The sequence below is a fragment of the Cheilinus undulatus genome, linkage group 19, assembly GCF_018320785.1.
Source record: "Cheilinus undulatus linkage group 19, ASM1832078v1, whole genome shotgun sequence".
NCBI lineage: Eukaryota > Metazoa > Chordata > Actinopteri > Labriformes > Labridae > Cheilinus > Cheilinus undulatus.
In genome coordinates this window covers 33122824-33145471 of record NC_054883.1, presented here as the reverse complement: position 1 = coordinate 33145471, position 22648 = coordinate 33122824, and the positions used below count along the sequence as shown (strand labels likewise).

General features: G+C 41.1%; 1 protein-coding gene across 6 annotated transcripts in view; it reads right to left on the bottom strand.

Moving 5' to 3' along the window:
• Positions 1–22648, bottom strand: part of LOC121527168 (ribosomal protein S6 kinase alpha-3) — an 84947-nt gene that overhangs the window by 27430 nt on the left and 34869 nt on the right. Inside the window, exon 1 of one of the 6 annotated variants that reach the window (XM_041813960.1) lies at positions 7837–8080. The exons of 4 other annotated variants lie outside the window; for them this stretch is intronic. In XM_041813960.1, the coding sequence (XP_041669894.1) occupies positions 7837–8073 (237 nt within the window). In that variant the 5' untranslated portion in view covers positions 8074–8080. Of the gene's footprint in view, positions 1–341; positions 444–7836; positions 8081–22648 lie in introns of those variants that run through there. One more of the 6 variants, XM_041813963.1, reaches the window with a different exon arrangement.

Below are 22648 nucleotides of genomic sequence, written 5' to 3'. Positions count from 1 at the left end.
ATCCACTCGGTGGGAAATCACAACACACACAAACGCTCTAATCATAACACACATTCAGGAAGGCACAGTTGTCATGGATCCACCCCCGATACCTGCTCGCTTTCCCGCTGTATCTGAGTGACTAATGATACCATACTGTGTACTCAGTGAATCATCAATCCTTCAAACTCCTCCTAAAGCTCGCTCCACTCCGTGTACAGGTTATGATAAAAAAAAAAGGAAACAGGTAAACAAGTGATCACATTTCCCATCATGCACTCGGCTCTGATCTGCTCCTTTCCTCCTCTCCTTTCCCCTCTTCCTGCCTTCTTCTACTGCTTCCCTCCCCCTCTCCTCCATACCTGTATCTCCCAGGTGGGTGACCTATTGGTCGTTGGGTAACCCAGTGCATTATGGGTCCTGTAGTCCCGACTGCGGATGAGGCTCTGTGGTGCTAACATGCTCCTGAGAAATAACTGTAAGGCTACAGGATGCAGCCGGCTTCTGCTCGTCCCTGACACTCTTTCCTCTCTCTCTCTTTCAGTCTGTCTACCTCTCTCGCCCTTTTTCTCTCTCCCTCAGAGGAATCATCCCTCCCTTCCTCCCCCTGGATCCCTCCTACTTTCTCTCCTATTCTATCTTTATTTCTACTGTTCTCACCTCTCTCTCTCTCCGCTCTGATTTGCACTTCTCTCACCCATGGGATAACAGTGAAGAGGGAGGGGCTGCAGATACGTGCAACAGAAAATTATTCACAAACTTAAACTGAGTAAACTTATAAATATTTTATGATCTACAGATTTCTTTAGGCTGTAATCATGAAGGTTAAAAGAAAAACAAACACTGAAATATTTAACTTTGTGATTAATTGAGAATAGATGTACATTTCAGTGATGTGTTGCACATTTTATACCTGGGCCTTCAGTGCCATCCCTCAGCTATTAAACCATCCCATAATAAGCTCATCATGACATCACAGCTACAACTCACTATTCCACCTGACAACCTGATAATCATAATGATGCTATAACATTGAAGCTCAAGCTGCAAAAACACTCACTGTACTGAAGTAAACCACAGGTGTATAAAATCCTCACCCAGCCATGCAGTCTCCATCTACAAACATCTGCGATCCTGAATGGGTCACTGAAGAGCTCAGTGACTTTAAGCATGGTACTGTAATGGATGTCACCTTTGCAATAAGACGGTTTGTGAAGTTTTATCTCTGCTGGATATGCCACAGTCAATGATAAGTGATATTATTAGAAAGTGGAAGCATTTAGGAACAACAGCAACTCAGCCATGAAGTGGAAAACCACACAAAATCACAGAGCAGGGTCAACAACTGCTGAGGCGTGTAAAAGTCTCCAACGCTCTGCTGATTCCATAGCTGAAGAGTTCAGAACTTCCATTGGCATTAACGCAAACACTGAAACTGATGAATCGATGCTTTTCATATGATGCCAGTGCCTAAACAGTGCCTGAATCGATACTTTTGAGGAAACCAGTGTAAAATAAAACATAAATCACACAACTTCCATAACGTATTTCTTGCCTTTCATTGGTCGGCAGGGTATCAGGGTATTATTTTTGAGATGCTGACCCGCAGCCAACACGCAGCCTTAGATCCTTGGGCCTGGGGTTCCTGGTCGTTCCAAAGTCGAGACTCAAATCTGAAAGAGACAGGGCTTTTGCTGTCAGGACCCCTCGACTTTGGAACGACCTGTCTGAAGAGATAAGGCTTGCAGATTCAGTAACATCTTTGAATTCACTCCTTAAAACTCGCTTTTTCAGAATTGCTTTCATGTGTCGCTTCCATTAACTTATTTTTTTAATCACACTTTCATTTGTTTTGTTGCTCTTACTATTTTTATCCCTGGCTTTTTCTTCCATTGCCATCTTAATATCCTGTTTTTAATTCACTTACCCGCTCCTTCTCTTTTTATCTGCTATTAATCTTCTTATTTTTGTTTTGTTATGTGATGCTATCTTCTTATATGGTTTTACTATCATATCAGACTGTCTTTTCCTGCATATTTTCATCTTTCACTATTTCAACTGCCTCCAGGATCATCTATGTCATTTCCACTCCTTTCAGTTGTGTTAATTTTGTAGACTTTTGTGTTTCAGTTCGTTTTGATTTTCTGTTTGATTCTCAAGACTTTCTCTGTTTGGTTCAGATTACAAATGATAAAAACAAACATACTAGCATTTAAAATAATACAAGCTCAACAACAGTCCATCACTAGAAGAATGTCAGAAGGACATATTGTGATTTAATTTTAATTTTGATTAGCTGCTAAGCCTTAGTCAACATGAATTTTTTTGAGATGCACCTATAAATAACAATCATGTTGAGTTTTCTGATCTTGCACTCGACATAAACATTTTTTCTATAATTCATGCAGCCCTTCCCTAAATGTTTCCCGGCTTTACTCTCAGCAACACACGCACAGTAACATACCATCAACACTGCATATCAATGGCGCCAGAATCTGAAACATCACACTGTTTGTAAATGAGACTCTTCATCAAACAGAGCTGAACGATGGAGAGAGAGACCAGCTGATGAAAAACAAAACAAAACCAGCCCGCTCTCCGCTGTCTGAGAAAATAGACTTCTGAAAAGATGACGAGTTTAGGAATAATGCCATCTTAAATTTATGTGTGCGTGTGAGTCAGAAGAGCACAGATGGAGGATCAGAGCTGAAGTGACAGGATGCTCATGTAGCACCTCTTAATCACAGGATTAAAACTGCAAACCCTGCACCTGTGCTCCAAACAGACAAACACAAAACTTGCACATACACCTGATGCACAGCTCCTACAAACACCACCTCAATATCTACCCGTCTCTCTCACGTTATTGTTCCTGATCTGGTTTACTTGCATTGTGCACATAAACATTTGCACAGACTGACAACAGACCCAACAGACCCACAAACACATGTATAAATGTGACTAAACTGTTGCACAGACATGAGGAGTTTTTCTGCTTGTTGTCTCAGAATTTGCCACCAGAAAAAGATGCTCTCTAACTTCTCAACAGTCCCAGCTTCAGGATCTTATGCTCTTTCACTAAGGAGTTAAAGTCAACAATGAACTCATCCTTTCTTTGATTGTGTGGCTTCAATCACAGGTTGCCCCTGATTTACTGTCCTCACTATGGGAAGCGTGAAGGTCTGTATGCACTGTTGTTAAAAATATACTTGCACATCTTAAGCTAAGTTTATACTTACAGTCTACGGTGTATCTACGCTGTTGTGACCACGTCATTTCTGTACTACAGTTTTGTGCATTGGTGTGTCCACTCTGCATTAACCTGCCCAAACACTACTCAGCAGTGTGTCTTTTGTGGCAGTTCCTAGTCTTGCAGGAAGAGCTCAGTGCAGTGGTTCTATATGGACATTGTCAGTAAGGCAGGGCTTCTCAATGTTGGGGTCACGAGACACTGAGATGGGGTCTCCAGGTGCCTTAAAAAACTAAGAATATTGTTTTAAATACTGTTGCCACTTTACACCAATTTTACCAAATTTTAACACATTTTTGCCACTTAAACCCCATTTTTTTTCACAATTTTAAACCCTTTCCACCACTTTTTTTCTGCCTGTTTCTGCCACTCCTAAACCAAATCCTCCTACTCTCCGCCTATTGTTGGCTCTGTTGTCCCATTATTGCCCCCACTAACCCCTCTTTACCACTTTTTACACCACATTTCACAATTTGATAAGACCATTTTTGCCAGTTTCACCCGTTTCTTCCCATTTCTGCCTCAGCTAACCCTTTTCTGCCAGTTCACATCAATTTTTCATCCTATTTCACCAAATTTCCACCTATTTTTGGCACTCTAACACCATTTCAGCCACTTCATAATCCCCTTTAACCACTTAATATGCCTGCCCACTTTTGCCATTTTTGGTTATTTTGGCCACTTTCATCTAATTTTTGGCACTTCTAACCCATTCCTGCTACTTCTAAACTTTTAAAATCCAATTTCATCACTTTTTCCACCATTTTTTTCCATTATAAACCCATTTTAGCTATTCTTAATGTATTTCAATTTTCAGTCTGGCTGGGCCCCAGAAAGCTCTCCCATATATCCCCCTTTATGGACCGCCTTGGTACGGGGGGGCCTTGGTCTCTGGAATCTTTATTTTGGGGGTTGCGGGCTGAAAAGGTTGAGAACCACTGGGTAAGGAATAGAAAAATTATGGTCTATCACAAGTAAACTTAAAAAAAGAGAGACAATAGGTGTGCTTCTGGCACCCCTAAAACTGCAAGGGAATACTTAAAAACAAGGGGGACTTTGAACTAAAATCACTGGAATAAATGATCCAGGTCCAGGCCCTTAAAATGCACTGATTCATAAGGACAGAAACAATAAGACTCCACACAATGTCACACAACATATCATAAGGGATTTTACATTTCTCCAAACTATTTTGAGTAACTAGACCTGGATCCTTTATAGAAATGTTTTTTGGTCTCAGCCTCTGCTCTTTGTTATAAATAGACCTATATTTTGTTTGGTAAAGGGGGAATCGATGAAAAAGTACCATACATAAATAGGTGCAGTTATGAGGAACTATAGCATAGCACATAAGCTAACAAAATGGGCAAATACTCAACCAAACACGCTGTTCAGTCAGTAAACACAGAGAAGACAGCAGAGCATCTCTACAATCAGATCAGATTAGAGTCCTCAGAAGAATCAGTGTGATGATGTTTAGAGCAGCAGACCTCCCCGACGGACACATTACACACATCAGATCACATCAACATAAACGCTGCACACGTTTTTAACCTCCACTCTGACAGGAAATCAGCCAGAGACTGAGGGTGTGTCTGACTGGGGAGGGGGGTTCTTTAAAGGTTAAAGTCCTGAATAAACGCTGAGATGGGGCGTGAGTTCTGACTGATAAACATGGAAATAAGAAATGTATGCATGTTATTAACCAGAATTAAAAAATAATGCAGTAATTGTGGACCTCAGTTAATCGTGATTAATGCATTAATGCTGACAGCCCTAATTGCAATACTTTCTTTTAGAGACTGGGTGGGGAGGTTTTTGTCCCAGTCTCACCGGCAGTGTACACCTCTGTACCTCTGTCTGTGCTGGGCTAGACTGGCCTGTGTGACAGCCACCTGAGGAACAACCAACTACTGACATAAGAAATGAAAAAATGTAAACTGGATGACCACCAGCTGGTTCGGCCTGGATTGGGTGAGCTTTTTGGGAGTCCTCCTGAACCTTCTGATGGCCAGCCTGTCCCTGAATGAGAGTACAGACCTACAGTATTGTCTTGTTGCCATATCTGCCTGTTTGAGTCAGTATCGGACCATATCTGATAGCAGGATCAGACCCCCACATTCCCAACTTTGAGAAGCATAAATCTTCATGAAATTAGAAAACTGTTAAAAAATCAGAGCAAAACCATAAATAAAATCACCTAAAAAGAACAAGCTGCTGAGTGAGACTATTTTTACTTTAAGTACACTTTGTCAATAACACAGACTGATGGATGCAGGACTGTGACTCCTAACAGGGGACTTTTAAACATTTCTAGAACTAAGTGAATATTTAGCTCCTTCCCTCCACTTGTTTTCATCCAAACAGTCCAGCCGTTTGTGTTGCCCTATGAATGTCTAAGGACACGTCAGAGTTAGAGGACGAGGGTGATGAAACATGAATCCTTTGACTCCTCTCACACATACTGACACTCTCTCACTAGTCACTAACATACACCATGCATACATGACCGTGTTGTGACTGGAGGATGTCAGCAGTTCTTTCTCTGATCTTTATGTAGTAAACAGAGTAAACATGACTTTAAAACTGCTGGTATGGAGAATAAACATAAAAACTCTGATAAAAAGTGCACACTTCTGCCTGTGTGCCATCTGCTATCTGAAAATATCTCCTCACGTCAGTTGATCTCAAACATAAACACATCAACTCCAAAGGCTCAAATCCAACTCTTTTTTTTTTTTTTTTTACATATTTGTCACACTTAAATGTTTCAGATCATCAAACTAATTTTAATACTAGACAAAGATAACCTGGGTAAAAACAAAAGTCAGTTTTTAAATGATTATTTCATTTATTAAAGGAAGAAAATTGATCCAAAACTACCTGGCCCTATGTGAAAAAGTCATCACTCCCCCTTGTTCAATCATGAATTAGCCTAACTGTAAAACATGTATTAAAGGAACACATCATGGTGCCATCAAAAGAAATTCAAGAACAGATGAGAAACAAAGTCACTGACGTCTATCAGTCTGGAAAGGCCTTGGGACTCCATGGTCAGAGCCATTATCCACAAATGGAGAAAACTGTGAACAGTGGTGAACCTTCCCAGGAGTGGCTGGCCTACCAAAATGACTCTAAGAGCGTATCAATGGCTCATCCAGGAGGTCCCAAAAGAATCCAGAACAACATCTAAAGACGTGCAGGTCTCACCTGACTCAGCTAAGATCAGTGTTCATGACTCAACCATAAGAAAGACACTCGGCAAAAATGGCATCCATGGGGGACTTCCAAGGCCAAAACCACTTTTGACCAAAAAGAACACAATGGCTCGTTTCGTCTAACATTTGACTAAAAAATCCTCATGACCCCAAGACTTTAGGGGAAATATTCTGCTGACTGACCAGACAAAAGTTGAACTTTTGGAGGGTGTACATGCTGATCCATCTGGAGTAAAGCTAACACAGCATTTCATCAAAACAACATCAGACCAAGAGTCAAACATGATGGCGGTAGTGTGATGGTCTGGGGCTGCTTTGCTGCTTCAGGACCTGGACCACTTGCTGTAACTGATGAAACCATGAACTCTGCTCTCTACCAGAAAATCCTGAAGGAGAATGTCCGGCCATTAATTCATGACCTCAAACTCAAGCACACTTGGGTTATGGAGCAGGACAAACACACCAGCAAGTCCACCTCTGAATGGACTAAAAAATAACTAAATTAAGGTTTTTAGGGCAGCCAAGTCAAAGTCTGGACTTAAATCTGATTGAGATGCTGTGGCATGACCTTGAAAAGATCGTTCATGCCGGAAACCCCTCCAAGAATGGGTGAATTAAAACAATTCTGCAAAGAAAAGTGGGTCAAAATTGCTCCACAGTCATGTGAACGACTCACTGACAGTTATCACAAATGCATGCTTGCCGTTGTTGCCACCAAGGATGGAACAACCAGTTATTAGGTTTAGAGGGCAATGACTTTTTCACATAGGGCCAGGAAGGTTTGGATGTTTTTTCCCTTATAATAATATGCAGAAAAATAAGAAATTAAGAAGGGACCATTTCTGACAACTTTGTCAACTAAAAAGTATGGGGGAAAATGCTCATTTTCAACATGAAACTGGATTATTGTGACATTTTCTGGTTTAGGACACTGTTTAAATATCACAAATACTCTGCAACATTTTGGTACTTCAACACTGTCATTGTATGCATGTAATGTAAGCAGTATGCAGGAGTTTGCATGCCATTTTTGATGCATTCATTCCACTTTTAGTAAACTTCTGCACTTCCAAATACAATTAATCATGGAAATACTGAAAAACATCTCATTAAAAGACATAACACAGACAAGAATTCAATTTGAACAACCTTACATGTAAGTAATATTGTTATGGACAAGAGGAAAAAGTTTCTGGGTGTCCACTGACATTTATTCAAATTCAGAGGTGATGGACAAACTTCACAGCTCTTAGAAAAGCAGAAAATCCTGTCAAAAATCACAGAAAAGATTGCTTTGTGTTTATAAATCTTACATAATGCTCATCTGGCATTGCCTGACTTGCTTCAGACACTCATAAACTCCACACAAACACTCAGAGAACTACTCACAGCCAGACTGGTGAGTTCTGGTCCACAGCAGCTTAAAACCGTCCCCTCATTTTTCCCCTTTAACAGCCTGCCTCGCTCCCACCGCCCATCGAAAGCCTGCTCTGGCCCCTGATGGTCCCCCGGCGTCCCAGCGAGCAGCAGACGTCTGAGCGCCTTCAGCCGGCTCCTTAGCGCTCTGACAAGGCGGGTTAAGGCGCTCAAACACATCGGTTTGGCCTCGGCTGTGCAGTGTGTCATCACTCAGTGAAGCTCACAGCGTTTGTGAGCAGCAGCAGCGAGCGACTTGGACTGGGACGGGCAAACATGTCAGTGACTCACTGAGAGGGGATACCCAGAGGAAGAGGAGGAGGAGGAGGGGGGGCTAAATCAGGATGGGAAGTGGGATCCCCCCTCTGGCTCCCCCCACCCCCTCCTCTGTACTTACATACAGCTGTAACCTTCAACCTCATGTTTCCATCAGGTGTCCTGGAGATTCCCGAAAAACCCACGCTCACATAACTGTCTGACCAATGAGCAAACACCACGACGTCCAGAGTCCCCTACTCTATTTTCACCTCAGGTTATCAGGACAAACTTCAACATGCAGAATCTGGTCAAAAATATCCACAAAGTCTGAATAATTCTGTTAAATCTAAAGATTAATTCATAAATTCTCTCTTATGTTCTCTCTGAGCAGCCACTAGATAAGATGTTAATGCACACTGATTTAAAGGAAGCTTTAATAATCATCCTGAAGGTTTCAAAGTTTCTTTAGCTAAAAAGCAGAATGATTTAATCATGAATTAAGGAATTTTTTTTATAGTTAAAAGCGGGCACCCATGTGCTGAGGCTGTAGTCCTCGACATAATGGTTGCAGGATCGATTCCCAGTCTAAGTGCATGTTTGGCACATGTTTCCCCCCTGTCTCTCCCCATATTTCCTCTCTCTCTTCAGCTGTTCTATCAAAATAAAGGCAAACCCACAAAAAAATCTAAATATCTGAAAAAGCTTGCATCAGAAAAGCTTCATCCTGCTTGCATTTCTACATCATAACAAATAAAATTAGATTTGCACAGAAAATTAATTCATCTAGACTTTTTTGGTGGAAAAAAAAACCAAACAGATGTAGAATAAAGCACGAGCAGAAGCTAGCAACAGCTCACCATGCTGTTTTATTTAGTTGTTTTAATGTTTGAAATGATCATGTAGTTTGAGTTTCAGAAAATCTGGCTGCCATAATAATAAGCAGAACTCAGACTTGGGCCAACTAGTAGTGTGCTGGAGCACGCTTGTCCCCCCTCCTCAGTCCTCTGCTGGTCTGCTCTCACTCTCCATTGCTCCAAGCCCAACCAGGCCTGAGCAGAGACACGTCATCACATCATGGTATGACACGCAGTTTACAAGACGCTCGGTCTCACAGAGTCAGCACAGTGGAGAAAAACACAGACAACATGACTAACTTCACTCACTATGTGGTTTATTTTGAGTCATTTTGGTCAAATATTTTCTCTAACAGCTGTTTCAGACTGGGTGCATGGCCGCCACGTCCAAGCCTTGATTTTTATTTCAGCCAGAGCTCTCAGAATTCCTGCTTTCTTCTCCTCCATCATCCTCACCTCGCTCTATGTCCCTGCTTTCTTCTCCTTTATCATCCTCATCTCGCTCTCTGTCCCTGCTTTCTTCTCCTCCATCATCCTCACCTCGCTCTCTGTCCCTGCTTTCTTCTCCTCCATCATCCTCACCTCGCTCTCTGTCCCTGCTTTCTTCTCCTTTATCATCCTAATCTCGCTCTCTGTCCCTGCTTTCTTCACCTTTATCATCCTCATCTCGCTCTCTGTCCCTGCTTTCTTCTCCTTTATCATCCTCACCTCGCTCTCTGTCCCTGCTTTCTTCTCCTTCATCATCCTAACCTCGCTCTCTGTCCCTGCTTTCTTCTCCTCCATCATCCTCACCTCGCTCTCTGTCCCTGCTTTCTCCTTCTTTATCATCCTCACCTCGCTCTCTGTCCCTGCTTTCTTCTCCTCCATCATCCTCATCTCGCTCTCTGTCCCTGCTTTCTCCTTCTTTATCATCCTCACCTCGCTCTCTGTCCCTGCTTTCTTCTCCTTTATCATCCTCACCTCGCTCTCTGTCCCTGCTTTCTTCTTCTTTATCATCCTCATCTCGCTCTCTGTCCCTGCTTTCTCCTTCTTTATCATCCTCACCTCGCTCTCTGTCCCTGCTTTCTTCTCCTCCATCATCCTCACCTCGCTCTCTGTCCCTGCTTTCTCCTTCTTTATCATCCTCACCTCGCTCTCTGTCCCTGCTTTCTTCTCCTCCATCATCCTCATCTCGCTCTCTGTCCCTGCTTTCTCCTTCTTTATCATCCTCACCTCGCTCTCTGTCCCTGCTTTCTTCTCCTTTATCATCCTCACCTCGCTCTCTGTCCCTGCTTTCTTCTTCTTTATCATCCTCATCTCGCTCTCTGTCCCTGCTTTCTCCTTCTTTATCATCCTCACCTCGCTCTCTGTCCCTGCTTTCTTCTCCTTTATCATCCTCATCTCTCTCTCTGTCCCTGCTTTCTTCTCCTTTATCATCCTCACCTCGCTCTCTGTCCCTGCTTTCTTCTCCTTTATCATCCTCATCTTGCTCTCTGTCCCTGCTTTCTTCACATCCATCATCCTCACTTTGCTCTCTGTCCCTGCTTTCTTCTCCTTTATCATCCTCACCTCGCTCTCTGTCCCTGCTTTCTTCTCCTTTATCATCCTCATCTCGCTCTCTGTCCCTGCTTTCTTCTCCTTTATCATCCTCATCTCGCTCTTCTTTCCCTGCTTTCTTCTTCTTCTTTAACATCCCCATCTTGCTCTCCATCCCTGCTTTCTTCTCCTCCATCATCCTACCTTTCTCCTCTCCACCAGGTTCTGCTCCCCCATGCAGTGCTTGGGGGTGGACTATACTATTTTGACATTTTTGAAGGGGCTCCCTACTCTTTCATTTTACTCTATTTGCTAAAAATTTTTAACCTGACATGCCAGATGGATTTGTTTCACACATCCATCTGAGAAAGCTTCAATAGGAAATGTTTGAGAAAAGGGAGCGGCTTTGAAAAAAAACTTGGAGTGTGATTGTGTGAACGTTCTGTCTGTCACATCTCTACGGGCCAATCAGAGCAACAAAACACGTGACGTAGCTGCTTTTGAGCTGCGTGCACAGCTACTGAGGAATAACGTGAACCATGGCGACTGTAGACATGTAAGTACTCCACTTTTGTGGTTTGTGAAAAGAATACAACTCGCTGCTGTTCTTTGTTCTTCTTTTAACAAAGAACTGTTTTCAAGTTCTGATAAAACTGGTGCTTTAGCAGCATCCACACTAATCTCTTCCTCCATAACTGCACCAGCTCTTGCTGCTGCTTGTTTACATCATGACTCTGTTGCGCCTGAAAGTACTGCCCCTCATCGCTGATTGGTCCTGTCACTTTTTAACTGGGCCAAAACAGTTCAGATGGGAGCTTTGCAAGACGGATTCGCCGGTGATAAACAAGGAAACGGGTGTATCCATATGCTTTGCAAGGTTAAAAAAATTTAGTCTGTTGAACAATTCACTTAGTCGCTTTTAATTCAATAATGACAATAACTAAGGCATGAAATATGTGCCATAAAGAAGTTACACTTGTTTCCTTAACTTACATGTTCTACTGGCATCTTATTTCTGAACCATTTATGAAAACGAGTCAGCTGACGACTTCTAAAACACTCTTTTTAAAGGGTATCAACACTGTCATCGTTTAAGGCACCGGCACCTTTAAAAAGTAAAGCTTTAGCCACCGTATCAGGGAAAAACCCAAACAATACCAACCCTACTAATGAGGACCACGTGTCAAAAATCAACTGTTACTGGAGTTTTCTGTTTGCACAACTGTACTTTAAGTCAATACAAGTACACTTTTGATTTGGGCTTTTTATGGTTAACACCAAGATAAGCTTTTATGGGGAGAAAACTCACCTCACTTGTCCAGAAAGCTGAGTTTTATCTGCTCAGTTATATGATGAATCAAGTCATTTGAAGGGAGATTAATCAAGGTAAAACTAATGAAGACAGACAGGAGCCCACATGATCCTGGTATGGGCCAGAGTGGACATGCACTGCAGTCGCCATGCAGCAAACATGCACCCAGTCTGAAATGGGCGTAAAAGTCTATCAGCGTTAAAGTCCATGCCTGTGCTCCTGCATGGGTGATCACACCTTGTTCATCTGTGCCAGGACTAGGGATGGGGATTGTTAATTTTTATTGATATTGATACCCTTATCAATACTCATTGATTCCAGTCCTTATCGATCCCACTATCAATACTTTCCATAGTTTGGTGGAAAAACAAAATGGAGACAAATATTTACATTCAAGCAGTCTTAGCTGAGTAAAGCTTGAGTTAAAAAGCTATCTATTTTATATCCCTCAAATATTAACACATTCTTCATAGTCACAGCTGTATTTATTAAGGTTTCTGGTCAAAAACAAAATTTCCCCACTTTTAGGTGACATTTGAACCCATCATAACATATAGTATACAGTCCCTTAATTTACTGAGGTTACCTGAACGCATCATATTTCCCGTCTTTCTGCTTGTTAAGTTCGCTAATTAACTTCAATTCTGCTGATTCCGCCACGGATTTCTACACTGGATTAACACTTTTAACAAAAAGGAATTGCTACAAAGTTTTGGAACATTTTTCAGCATTCATCTGAGCAGCTGAAGAAGAAAACTGTTCTGAAGCAGCTAAAGAGAGGGATATGAGCACCTGTAACTCCCAGCACAGGCAGATATGATGGCATGCGCCTTGCAGGCGGCGTCTTTTTTTCCTCAAGCCGACAGTTGAAGGTTCATTCTGGTGATGCACAATATTGACGTGCTTTCAGTTTATGTTCCCCTTGAAAGAACTACTACTACTAGGTCGTCCTCAGACGAGCCCGCCATCTCCGCTTCCAGTCATCCCGGTTCTCCATACATCTAGCCAGCTCCTCGGTACTTTGCACTCCTATGTCTTTCTTGAGTACATCCACGTATGTTATCGTGGGACGACCTTGTGACTGGTGCCCATGTGTTGGTTCCCATAGCATCAATTTGCTAGCTGGCAGTTCCTGATGTCTTTGGCAGTGTCCTGCTAGTCTCATCCTCCTGGCAGCTTTTTTCTCGCTCACCCTTGGTGTTACTTTGTACAGATTCTCGTTGGTAACATGTTCACTCTTGCTGATGTTAAGAAAGAACTGATGTATGTTTTTACATCAGTTGTATCTTAAAATGATGTTACGTCACAGAGCCTGTGAGACTCGATAGCAGTATCAGTAAGCTAAAACATTATTGATTTTCGGGTATTTCACGAAACCAGGTCAGAGTTTTGATCACCATCCTTAGCCAGGACTGTGCATGAGAGTTGCATGGAGCACTTACGCTGGTTAAAACAAACTGAACTTTAGGAGAGAAGCATGCATGGACACAGTACAGTTTTCTTAGTGAGAGTGCAGAACCATGACCGGCCTCTGGAAGGTTTACAATTGAGGTGGAAATGCTCCATGACCTCCCAAGTCTAGTCAGTTTATTCCCTAGTCTGGTGTAGCATTGTGCCAAATCTCTGAGTGCATTCTCCAAATACTGTACTCATGAGATCTGAGCTCACAAATCACCCTGAAGTCAGAGTGGATGTTGGTGCAAAGTTTGAAGAAAATCCTTGTGTTAAGTGTTCCTGAGATATGACATTCAAAAGCAAGGGGTGAACGTGCAGCCCATTGACCTTTGACCTCCAAAGTCTACTCTTTTCTTTTTGTCAGAGCAGACGTTTGTGCAAACTAGTTTGAATAAACGTCTGCTCTCTGCAAAGGTCAACCCTCAAAGCTTTCTTGAAGTATGACATTCACAAGAGCTGCCCCAGACGGCCGTTCAGGGACATCCCAATCTCATAATACCTCCGGCCCTGGCTGCGGCGGTGCAGAGGCGTACGACTTATTATCAGTGAAGACTGAGGGTTATTTTTGAGCCTCTAGGTTTACAGCCTGCCATCCTGCTGTCCCTGAGTTATTAACAGCACAATGCAGCAGCTACGAAAATTAAAGAGCAAATATTTGAGCGTGTAATGTGAAACGACTGGGTCTGTAATCTACTAACAATTTAATCATACACTCGTAGGGGCGGCATGATTGTAAAATTGGTTTATCCAGACCTCAAAGAGGTAATTTACTACATCCTTTATTAGATCTTAATGTAAAAATCTTTATCCTAACCATGTAATGATGTAAAACAGAAAAACACAGGTCTTTATTTCCTGACGCACAGGAAACAATCACTGACGCACAAGCTTATCTAACACCCTAAACTCCATATCCAGTTCAATGTAACTCAGTCTATAGTCTGATGTATCACACAAAAACAATGAGAACTTAGACCCTGGCCCATATCCTCCACCTGTCACTTCCCCCCTTCACGACAAACAAACACAATGTCCACAATGCCAGAGTGGAGCTGACCAGGATATGTGACATTTCTTGGATTACCTCCACCTGTTGTCACCTTCCATAAGAGAGCATGGCTTTCCATTCAAACAAAAAGAGGGTAAAAGAGAGGTGAAGCAGACTGGAGACAGAGATAATGAAAAATAAAGAGCAATGAAAGGATGAAGAACACTTGGAAAAGAAAAAACAAGAAACTGAAAACAAAAAAACTGCCCTTTTTTATTATGGTTTTTGATTCTCAGGTCGATATAAAAATGCCTGAAAGGCCAAGAGCAGGGTTTTCCATGCTCTTGCCTTTCTTTGGACAGGACAGCTCAAAGGAGAGAGGAAAGATGGGGAGAGAGAGCGGGGGGACTACGAGGACTACAGCCTCTGTACACGAGTGTCTGCTACCAACTGAGCTGATTTTGGATTTGCTTTTTTAAAGTAAAAACCTGTTGGCCAGAAAGTATACTGACTGCAGACATCATTATGATCTTGACCTTTGACACTAAAATCCAATCACTTTATCCTAAAGTGTAAGTGAACTTTGCTCTAAATGTGAAGAAGTTCCCCACAGACTTTCCTTGATGATCACTCTGATGAAAATTGATCCACACACTGACTGGAGAAGTGTTTTTATCACATTATGGTGCCATTATGAGGTGACCGTTGACCTTTTCAGGAAAATAAGGCATCGTTTTATCTGATTAGGAATCATTTATATGAACTATCATCATGACGAGTTTTGAATCATTAAATCATGGTAAAAGCTCTTTTAGAGGTCACAGTGACCTTACCTCAATGTCTAATCAGTTCATTCTTAAAGATGTGTGCGCCTAGTTTAAGGATTTTCTGTCCTTTGAATCCTGAGTCTGCCGTGTCTGCACAACATCAACTATGAATGGGGTGTCGCAACAAATTTAGTCAGTTTCTAGGTTTTTGTTAGGATTTGCCAAGGAGACATTTTTCTGATTGGTCTAATATGAGATTTTTCTGGTTGGTATCAATCAAAGCAAAGATCCCCCAAACATGAGATCTCAGAGACGCACATAGTATCAATTATATGAAAGTGTTAAATTGCCAAAAAAAGCTTAAAGCTGTTGGTGAATGAGGACCTTTATGTTTAGGTTTGTAAGCCATTATATCAACCATGTTTGATATTTACATTTCTAGTGTAGGCTCTGACAGGATAGGGAGCAGTAAAATAATCATTTTGACAGCAAACACTTGAGGGTTATGAGGACAAATAACTCTTCATGACAAGCCTTGAACCAGGACTCAACTTCACGGTTGTTGGCTGGACAAATGTGGCCTGAAAACGAGCTTAGAGCCGTGCAGTGAGTGTTCAGCTTTACAGCACAGTCTGGCTTTAAAGGAACAAATGTTTGGTGCTGACAGTTTATTACAGTGATGGACAAAGAGTGTCAACAGTGTGCATGTGTGGTTGTCTGTTTAAGACAAAGAGAGAGGAAATTAAAGAGAAAGAGAGGCCACATTTCCAGCACCACTGTCAGATCCCTGATTAACTCTGCTAATAAAAATAGATACAAGTGGGACTCTGGTAATAATACCAACCAGACTGCTGTTGTTTTCTTATCCCTGTAGGGCCTGTGTGTCAGAGAGTGACACTGAAAGAGCTGCTTCCTTTAAATCCACCTGATCCAAAGCTTTTCCTACTGTAGTCTTCACTACGACTGGTTGTTAGAAAGAGCATCAGCCAAACGCCTCAGATTTCAACCTATAATGTCAGTGTGTGTAAAGCTTCTCCATGGCAGAAGCTATCATGGACTGAGTGAGCGGCATGCCATTCCAGACGATCTGCGCCGCCCTAAGCCCGTTACGCAATCAAATTAATGGGCCGGATGGCCAGGACAAACACACAAACACCGAGGCAGAGACGGGCTCACTCACATGCTTGGGATTTGTCAGGTTAGAGGCAGAAAGTGCATTTCCGCTGGCCTTACCAGAGGATCAAATATCACACACAAACACACAAACACACACACTCACAGCTAACGGTCACCTGTTGGAGATCAGGGAGTTCATAAAGTGATAAAAATGTTTTCAATGAATGTGATAAAGTCTTCTGAGGGTGTAAAACATGTCATCCTGTTTATATGATACACTAATCTAAAGACTGACTGGTCTCATACTACACACACACACACACACACACCTACACCTGTGGAAGTACACACATGCACTGTGTTATCAGTCAAACATCAGAGAGTTCATTCAGATGTTTTTATGAAGCATTTCAATCATCGGAGAGTGGGAAACATCTCAATTGTCTCCATGAAGTAAAAATACATGACTGTAAGGGTGCGCTCTCTCTCTCTCTCTCTCGCTCGCCCTCCCTCTCTCTGAGCAGTGACTGATAGAGAGGCAGAGAGCTCCATCTACAGAATCTGAGAACACATCAATGAGGAACCCAAAGATGATGTCACACTGTTTGACTGACAGGTGCATTCTGGGAAATGTAGTGCAGTGTTTCACAGAGTTGACGAATACTCTGGATGCACAGTTAATCTAATCTAGGGATCCATAGACACTGGTATGGGCAGATATTAAAATGTCAGCTGATAAACTGGACCTATATATTTAGCAGTATCTTCAAATATCTAACCTTACAGCCAGACACACTGTGTCATACAGCATAGCATGGATTTATCTCACATTCATCTGGGAAACCTCCCACAGAAAGCAATTTGGAAGAGCAGGACTTTTAAAAATTTCTCAGAAGGTGATTGGACAAATGTTCTGCCACATTCATAACAGGCCAATCAGAGCAAAGAGATGAAATGAGTTTGTATGCGTGTGCAACTCCAGTACAAATGCTGCCGTTGCATATGCAGTGGAGCGGGATGTGGATAAAACTTATGCCAAGGCGGATCAAAGAAAGAGCGAAATCTTCTCTGCCAAGAGCAAGTGCCAGTGTGTTTCTTCTTTCTCTTTTTTAATAAAAATAGGTGGCAAAACTCTGATAAAACTGCTTATTTTTTTCAGCTTCATTCCAGGTAAATGCTTCAGCATTAGCAGCAATTGTATAGACCGACATATACAACAAAACTCCACCTGAAACATTTACAAACCCAAGCAAAAGCAGGTCAGAAGAAGAGTGTTAACATCTTTTACATCACGGAGATTTTTCAGTGTGGCTCTTTCCTCTTGTTTTGGTAAAGAAATATGTTATTGTTCTGATAAAACTGCCACTGTCTACATCCGAGCTAATTGCTAGCAGACATTCTATATACCAACACACACAACGATAACAACACCCCCCTTTCCCTGACTCTTCCAAACTCATGCTGAAGAGCAAAAACACCTCTGCCATCATTAAAAGCTTTCTGTGCTGATCTTTTCTCTTCATTTCTTAAAGAAACGTGGTCCAGTTCTGATAAAATTGCCACTGTAGCTACATACGAGCTAATCGCTACACAGGCAGCCGCATCTAGTACAGTGGGCGGAGCAGAACCATTCTCAGGTCTGGTACAAATGTTTCAGACTCCAGCTTTGCAAAAGTGATCAGCCTGATGGCAGACAAGGAGTATAGTGGATCCATCTGTTTTGTAAGGTTATCAAATATCAGCAAAATGTACCGCTGTAACATCAGGTATGTGTAGTTGCCTAGGGTGCTACACTCCAGGAGGCCCACTGTGAGCCCTGAACATGATTTTTAAGATTTATTTTGGGGCTTTTTGTCCTTATTAGAGTGAGATAGGACTGTGGAATGAGGCGGAAATAGAGGCGAGAGAGTAGGATGACATGCGGTGAAAGACCCACAGGCCAGACTTAGGAATGGGGATCACTAGTGGCCCCACGATACAATATTATCATGATACTTGGGTCATGATTCGATATTATTGCGATTTTAAACATTTTGTAATACAGTGAGTGTATATTGCGATATATTGCGATCTATCCCTTTTTTTTTTTAACTTTTTAGCTGAGTTAGCATTAGTCTTGCCCTCATGTTTGTCATATTCTGCAGTATTTTTTTTCATGTAGTACTTCTTGCAAACCTCGTGTCATTTCCATCTCATTCGTGCCCTGCTTGCTTCCTAATGTCCTCCCTCTGGTGCTGCCCCGTCTGTTGTACTAGCTTTTCTTGTGCTCTATAACGCCACCTCTGCTGACTTCACTGGACAAACGTTTGTCCAAACAATTGATTTTATTTTTCCATTATCACAGACCTTATTTCATACAAGCAATTAATTTGAAAAAAATCAATACTTGGTGGACAAGACAATCAATATATCACCAGACAAAATATTGTGATACTATGCTGTATTGATTTTTTTCCCCACCCCTAGCCAGACTAAGGATGTTCCCTAAGCATCAATTTCCCTTTTCAGCTAAACCCCCACTTAAATTGCATTTAACTGACTAGTCTAAAGAGGAGAAAATACTTAGAATACAGTCATGCAGGGTCATTGTGTCAGCAGGTATGTGAGCCTAATATACTCTGTATAGCATGGCTAGCATTAGCAGCTGCAAATATTGGTGTATTCAGCACTTGAAAGGTTTAAAAAAATACCAGCAGATAGGCATTTAAGTTTATAATAGAGCTTCTATTGCACTTTGAAAGAATACATTTGATTTTCCTATATTTTGGAAAATATTAACTTATTTTGAAAGCAGTACTGTAAAAACTTCACATATTGTATTTTTTATGCTACTTAATATTTGTATGTTTTTATAAATTATCATTACTCTCTTTATTTTCCTCAATAACCAAGCAAGTAGACTCATGATACCATTATGGATTACATGTCAACAAATGTATTGGTACTTACTGCTGATATTTACAGTTATCACTCGTTTGGTCATAATTAACATGCAAACATTTTAGTCTGGAACTAATAACAGAAAATTTGAACAATCTTTGCTGAGATGGGACCAAACTGCTATGATGCAACCTAAACTTCACATTTTACTGTCAAATCTGCTTCCTGTTTTGTTTGCTTTCTTGAATATGATGAAGAAAAACACTGTATTGCATAAGTTGAACTTTTGGAACTTCTGTAAAACTCAGGCCTAATAATCTAAAAAGGCATTAGAATAAAAATGAAACTAAAAAGCATGAGGATTGAGAAGAAAAGAGATGTAGGATGATGATGATGATGATGATGTGATGGAGGAGATAGATGCTGCTGGGATTTACATCAGAGGACGAACATTATCGTTTATCAGAGAGACAGAGGGAGGGAGAGCATTAAGAATTGATGACGAGGAGCAGAGGGAGGACATCATCATTAATTCAGGAGCTGCAAGACGAGATCTTCAATCTCAGCTCCGCTGCTCACACACAGAAACACACAGTAGCTGTAGATGAAGGGGTGTGTGTATTCTCCTTGGTTTTGCCGTAACTGATCTCTAGAGAAGCTCAGAGAAAACTCCAGAAAAGATCCAGATGAAACACAGGGATGAAGACCAAGTCAGGAGACTTTGTTCAGGATGGTCATAAAGGCTACATGACTACAAGTAAAAACATCAAGATCAGGATTATTTTCTAATCAATACTGTGGCACTGCAACATTGCAAGGATATGCAATTTCAACATCTGATATAATGTTAATGTTCAATTGTAAATAAAATACGGTTATGAGATTTGTAAATCATTACATTTTGTTTTTATTTAAACTTTTACAGCGCCCTAACTTTTTTGGAACTGAGGCTGTTCAGCCTTTTTGGTGTCTATAATGCTGACAGCTTAAACCAAGCCCAGCGTTAGTTCATGCAGGACACTGTACACCCAGCCGTGTTCAGCTGACAGCCAGCAGATCCTAATTATCACCTCCCAGCTCCCACAGTCAATCACAGCTCTTCTCTCAACACAGCAGTATGTTTAAATATGACGTACTTCTCACTATGCACCTCACTGCTTCACCTCCTCCACCCCAGCCTCCTCCTTTATAGCATATTCAGATTCATGCTACTATGGATTCATTGCTTTTAAACTCATTTTATTGATTTAATACGCATTGTCATAAATGTATCTATCCATATTGGAGTTTCTAGCCACGTACTCCCTGGAAAGTCAAAGCATGCTGCTTAACTAACACAGGGAACATCTTTTAAGCAGAGCCTTCCCCCTCAAGTAAAACTGTAGATCCATTTAGCACTAAAATAGTTAACTATAAGACAAAAGTGTTCCTGACTGAATATACGTAGATTTTATTTAATTTTTTTGTAAAAAAGGAAAAAAAAATTCAGTTTTCTTCACGTTTCTCCTACATTCCCTTACATCACTTTATTAGGTATACCTATTCACTGATTATACACAATCAGGGAAAACAAGACTCTGTTCACCTGCAGAGTCCTCAGACACAGAACCAACCAGCTTAAATCAAATTATTCAGCAAAAAAAAGAAAATTTCTTACCCTCAGGTAGGATTATTTTAATATTAGTCACACTCAAGCTGCTTAGTGCCGAAATGTGCCTTTCATAAGGTATCTATAAAATTATTATACAGTCATATTTTATTGTATTTTTACCTCTGCCAAGGTTATGAGGTTATGTGATCGGCAGGGTTTGTTAGTTTGTTTGTTCGTTGGTTTGGTAGCAACATAACTCAAAAAGTTATTTTCAGAAATGGCATAAGGAAGAACTGATTAGATTTTGGGAGTGATCTGGATCACCGTCTCGATCCAGTAATTTTTTAAAGGATTCTTCACTATTGGGAGATAGGGATAATGGCGCAGGTCTGCACTCTCCGAGTGCTTTTCTAGTTTATTTAACTATTTTTTCACCTACAAATGACCTGATTATTGATATAAAATATTCATACATTTTTTAAGTTTTTAACCCTTTGAATGCCAGTTTTTTGCCGTGATGCCACCATGTTTTTCAATAAAAAAAAATCCGCTGCTGGAGAGTAGTAAAAATTATTATTTAAGATACAAGGTAAAAGCCCAGATTGACAGCCAGATATGATAAAATATATGCATTATGCTTTAACCCTTTCATCCCTAGAAGCCCCATATCTGGGGCTAGCTCTCCTCTGAGGAAAACTTTTAAAAGGCAGTCTCAAAGTCCATCGACAGATTCCTGTCACACACTGTTTGAAGCCCACAGATCACAGCAAATGAACAATGAAAAAAAAAAAACAGTGGTGCTATTTTCCATCTTTATTTACGCCATCCCAGTAACTTCTACAGAGATTTTTACACATCTGCTGAAATCTGTAAGAGTTATCTTTACATTAATGCCAAGCTTTTTCCTGTAGACTTCGTAGTTGCAGATAAATACTCAGTTGTATTTGAGTATGTCATTTTCAAGCTTGAACATTTAAAAAGGGCCTAGGGATGAAAAGGTTAATGGAAGTGAGATCAAAATTCGCAGTTTGAAGGGGTTTCAATGGTGCATTGCCTGAGTGTAACTCTTGCTTGTAAACAGTGTATGTCAGACTTACAGTAGGAGTTGAGCTGGAAATAACAAGATCAAATAAAAATACACAATATTTCCAAAATTCATGCCATATACATGAACACAGCCAAAATTATCGAAAAAATGAAGAATGAATGGTGTGTAAAATGTGCACAACCACCCCTATGGGTTAATTAACTGGCAAAATCAGCCAAAACAAAGCAAACTGTAATGCTATTGCTCCCTTGATAGGGAATATGCAATATGCACTGTGACTGATCCACAGTTGAGAAAATGTTTGACCATGTACAGACTCAGTGAACACAACCTCACCATCAAGAGAGGAGGCCATAGACAAAAAAGAGGAAAGGCAGTGCACCCGCTGCAGCCAACAGGAGGTGGAAATAGAGCTGCTCTTTCTGACCATCTGCTATTTGTACAAGGGCATCAGAGACAAGTTCTATCCTCTTTTCACCAGTAAAAAAAAAACAATTCACCAGGATGAACGATGAACAGAAGCTCCATACCTGCTGGGTGCAAGTGCAACAGTGTGCAAATGCTGCAGCAGATTATGTGAGCTGTTGTGACCAAATATACACATTATACACATGTTTAAAAAGATGATAATTATAGAATTTTAAGTTTAACCCAGGTGTTCTTCTGTTGTTGTAGTTTATTTGTACACTGCTTTGGCAATGCAAACAAAGGTTTTCCATGCATGCCAATTAAACTAGCTGAACTGAACTAAATTGACTTGTCAGAAAATAAAGGAAGAGAAAGGTAGAGTGAGGTAGAGAACGAATGGAAGGAGCAGAGAGAGAGGATGAATAGGGAGAGAGACCGTGGCAAAAAGTGACACAGGGACTGAGTGAGAGAGCGAGAGACGAGGAAGGGGACAGCTAGGAGACGAAAACTTTGTCGCCATGCCAACCACGTTACCATGGTAATTCGTCCATAACACACACACACACACACAAACATGAAAGTGGTCCATCGGA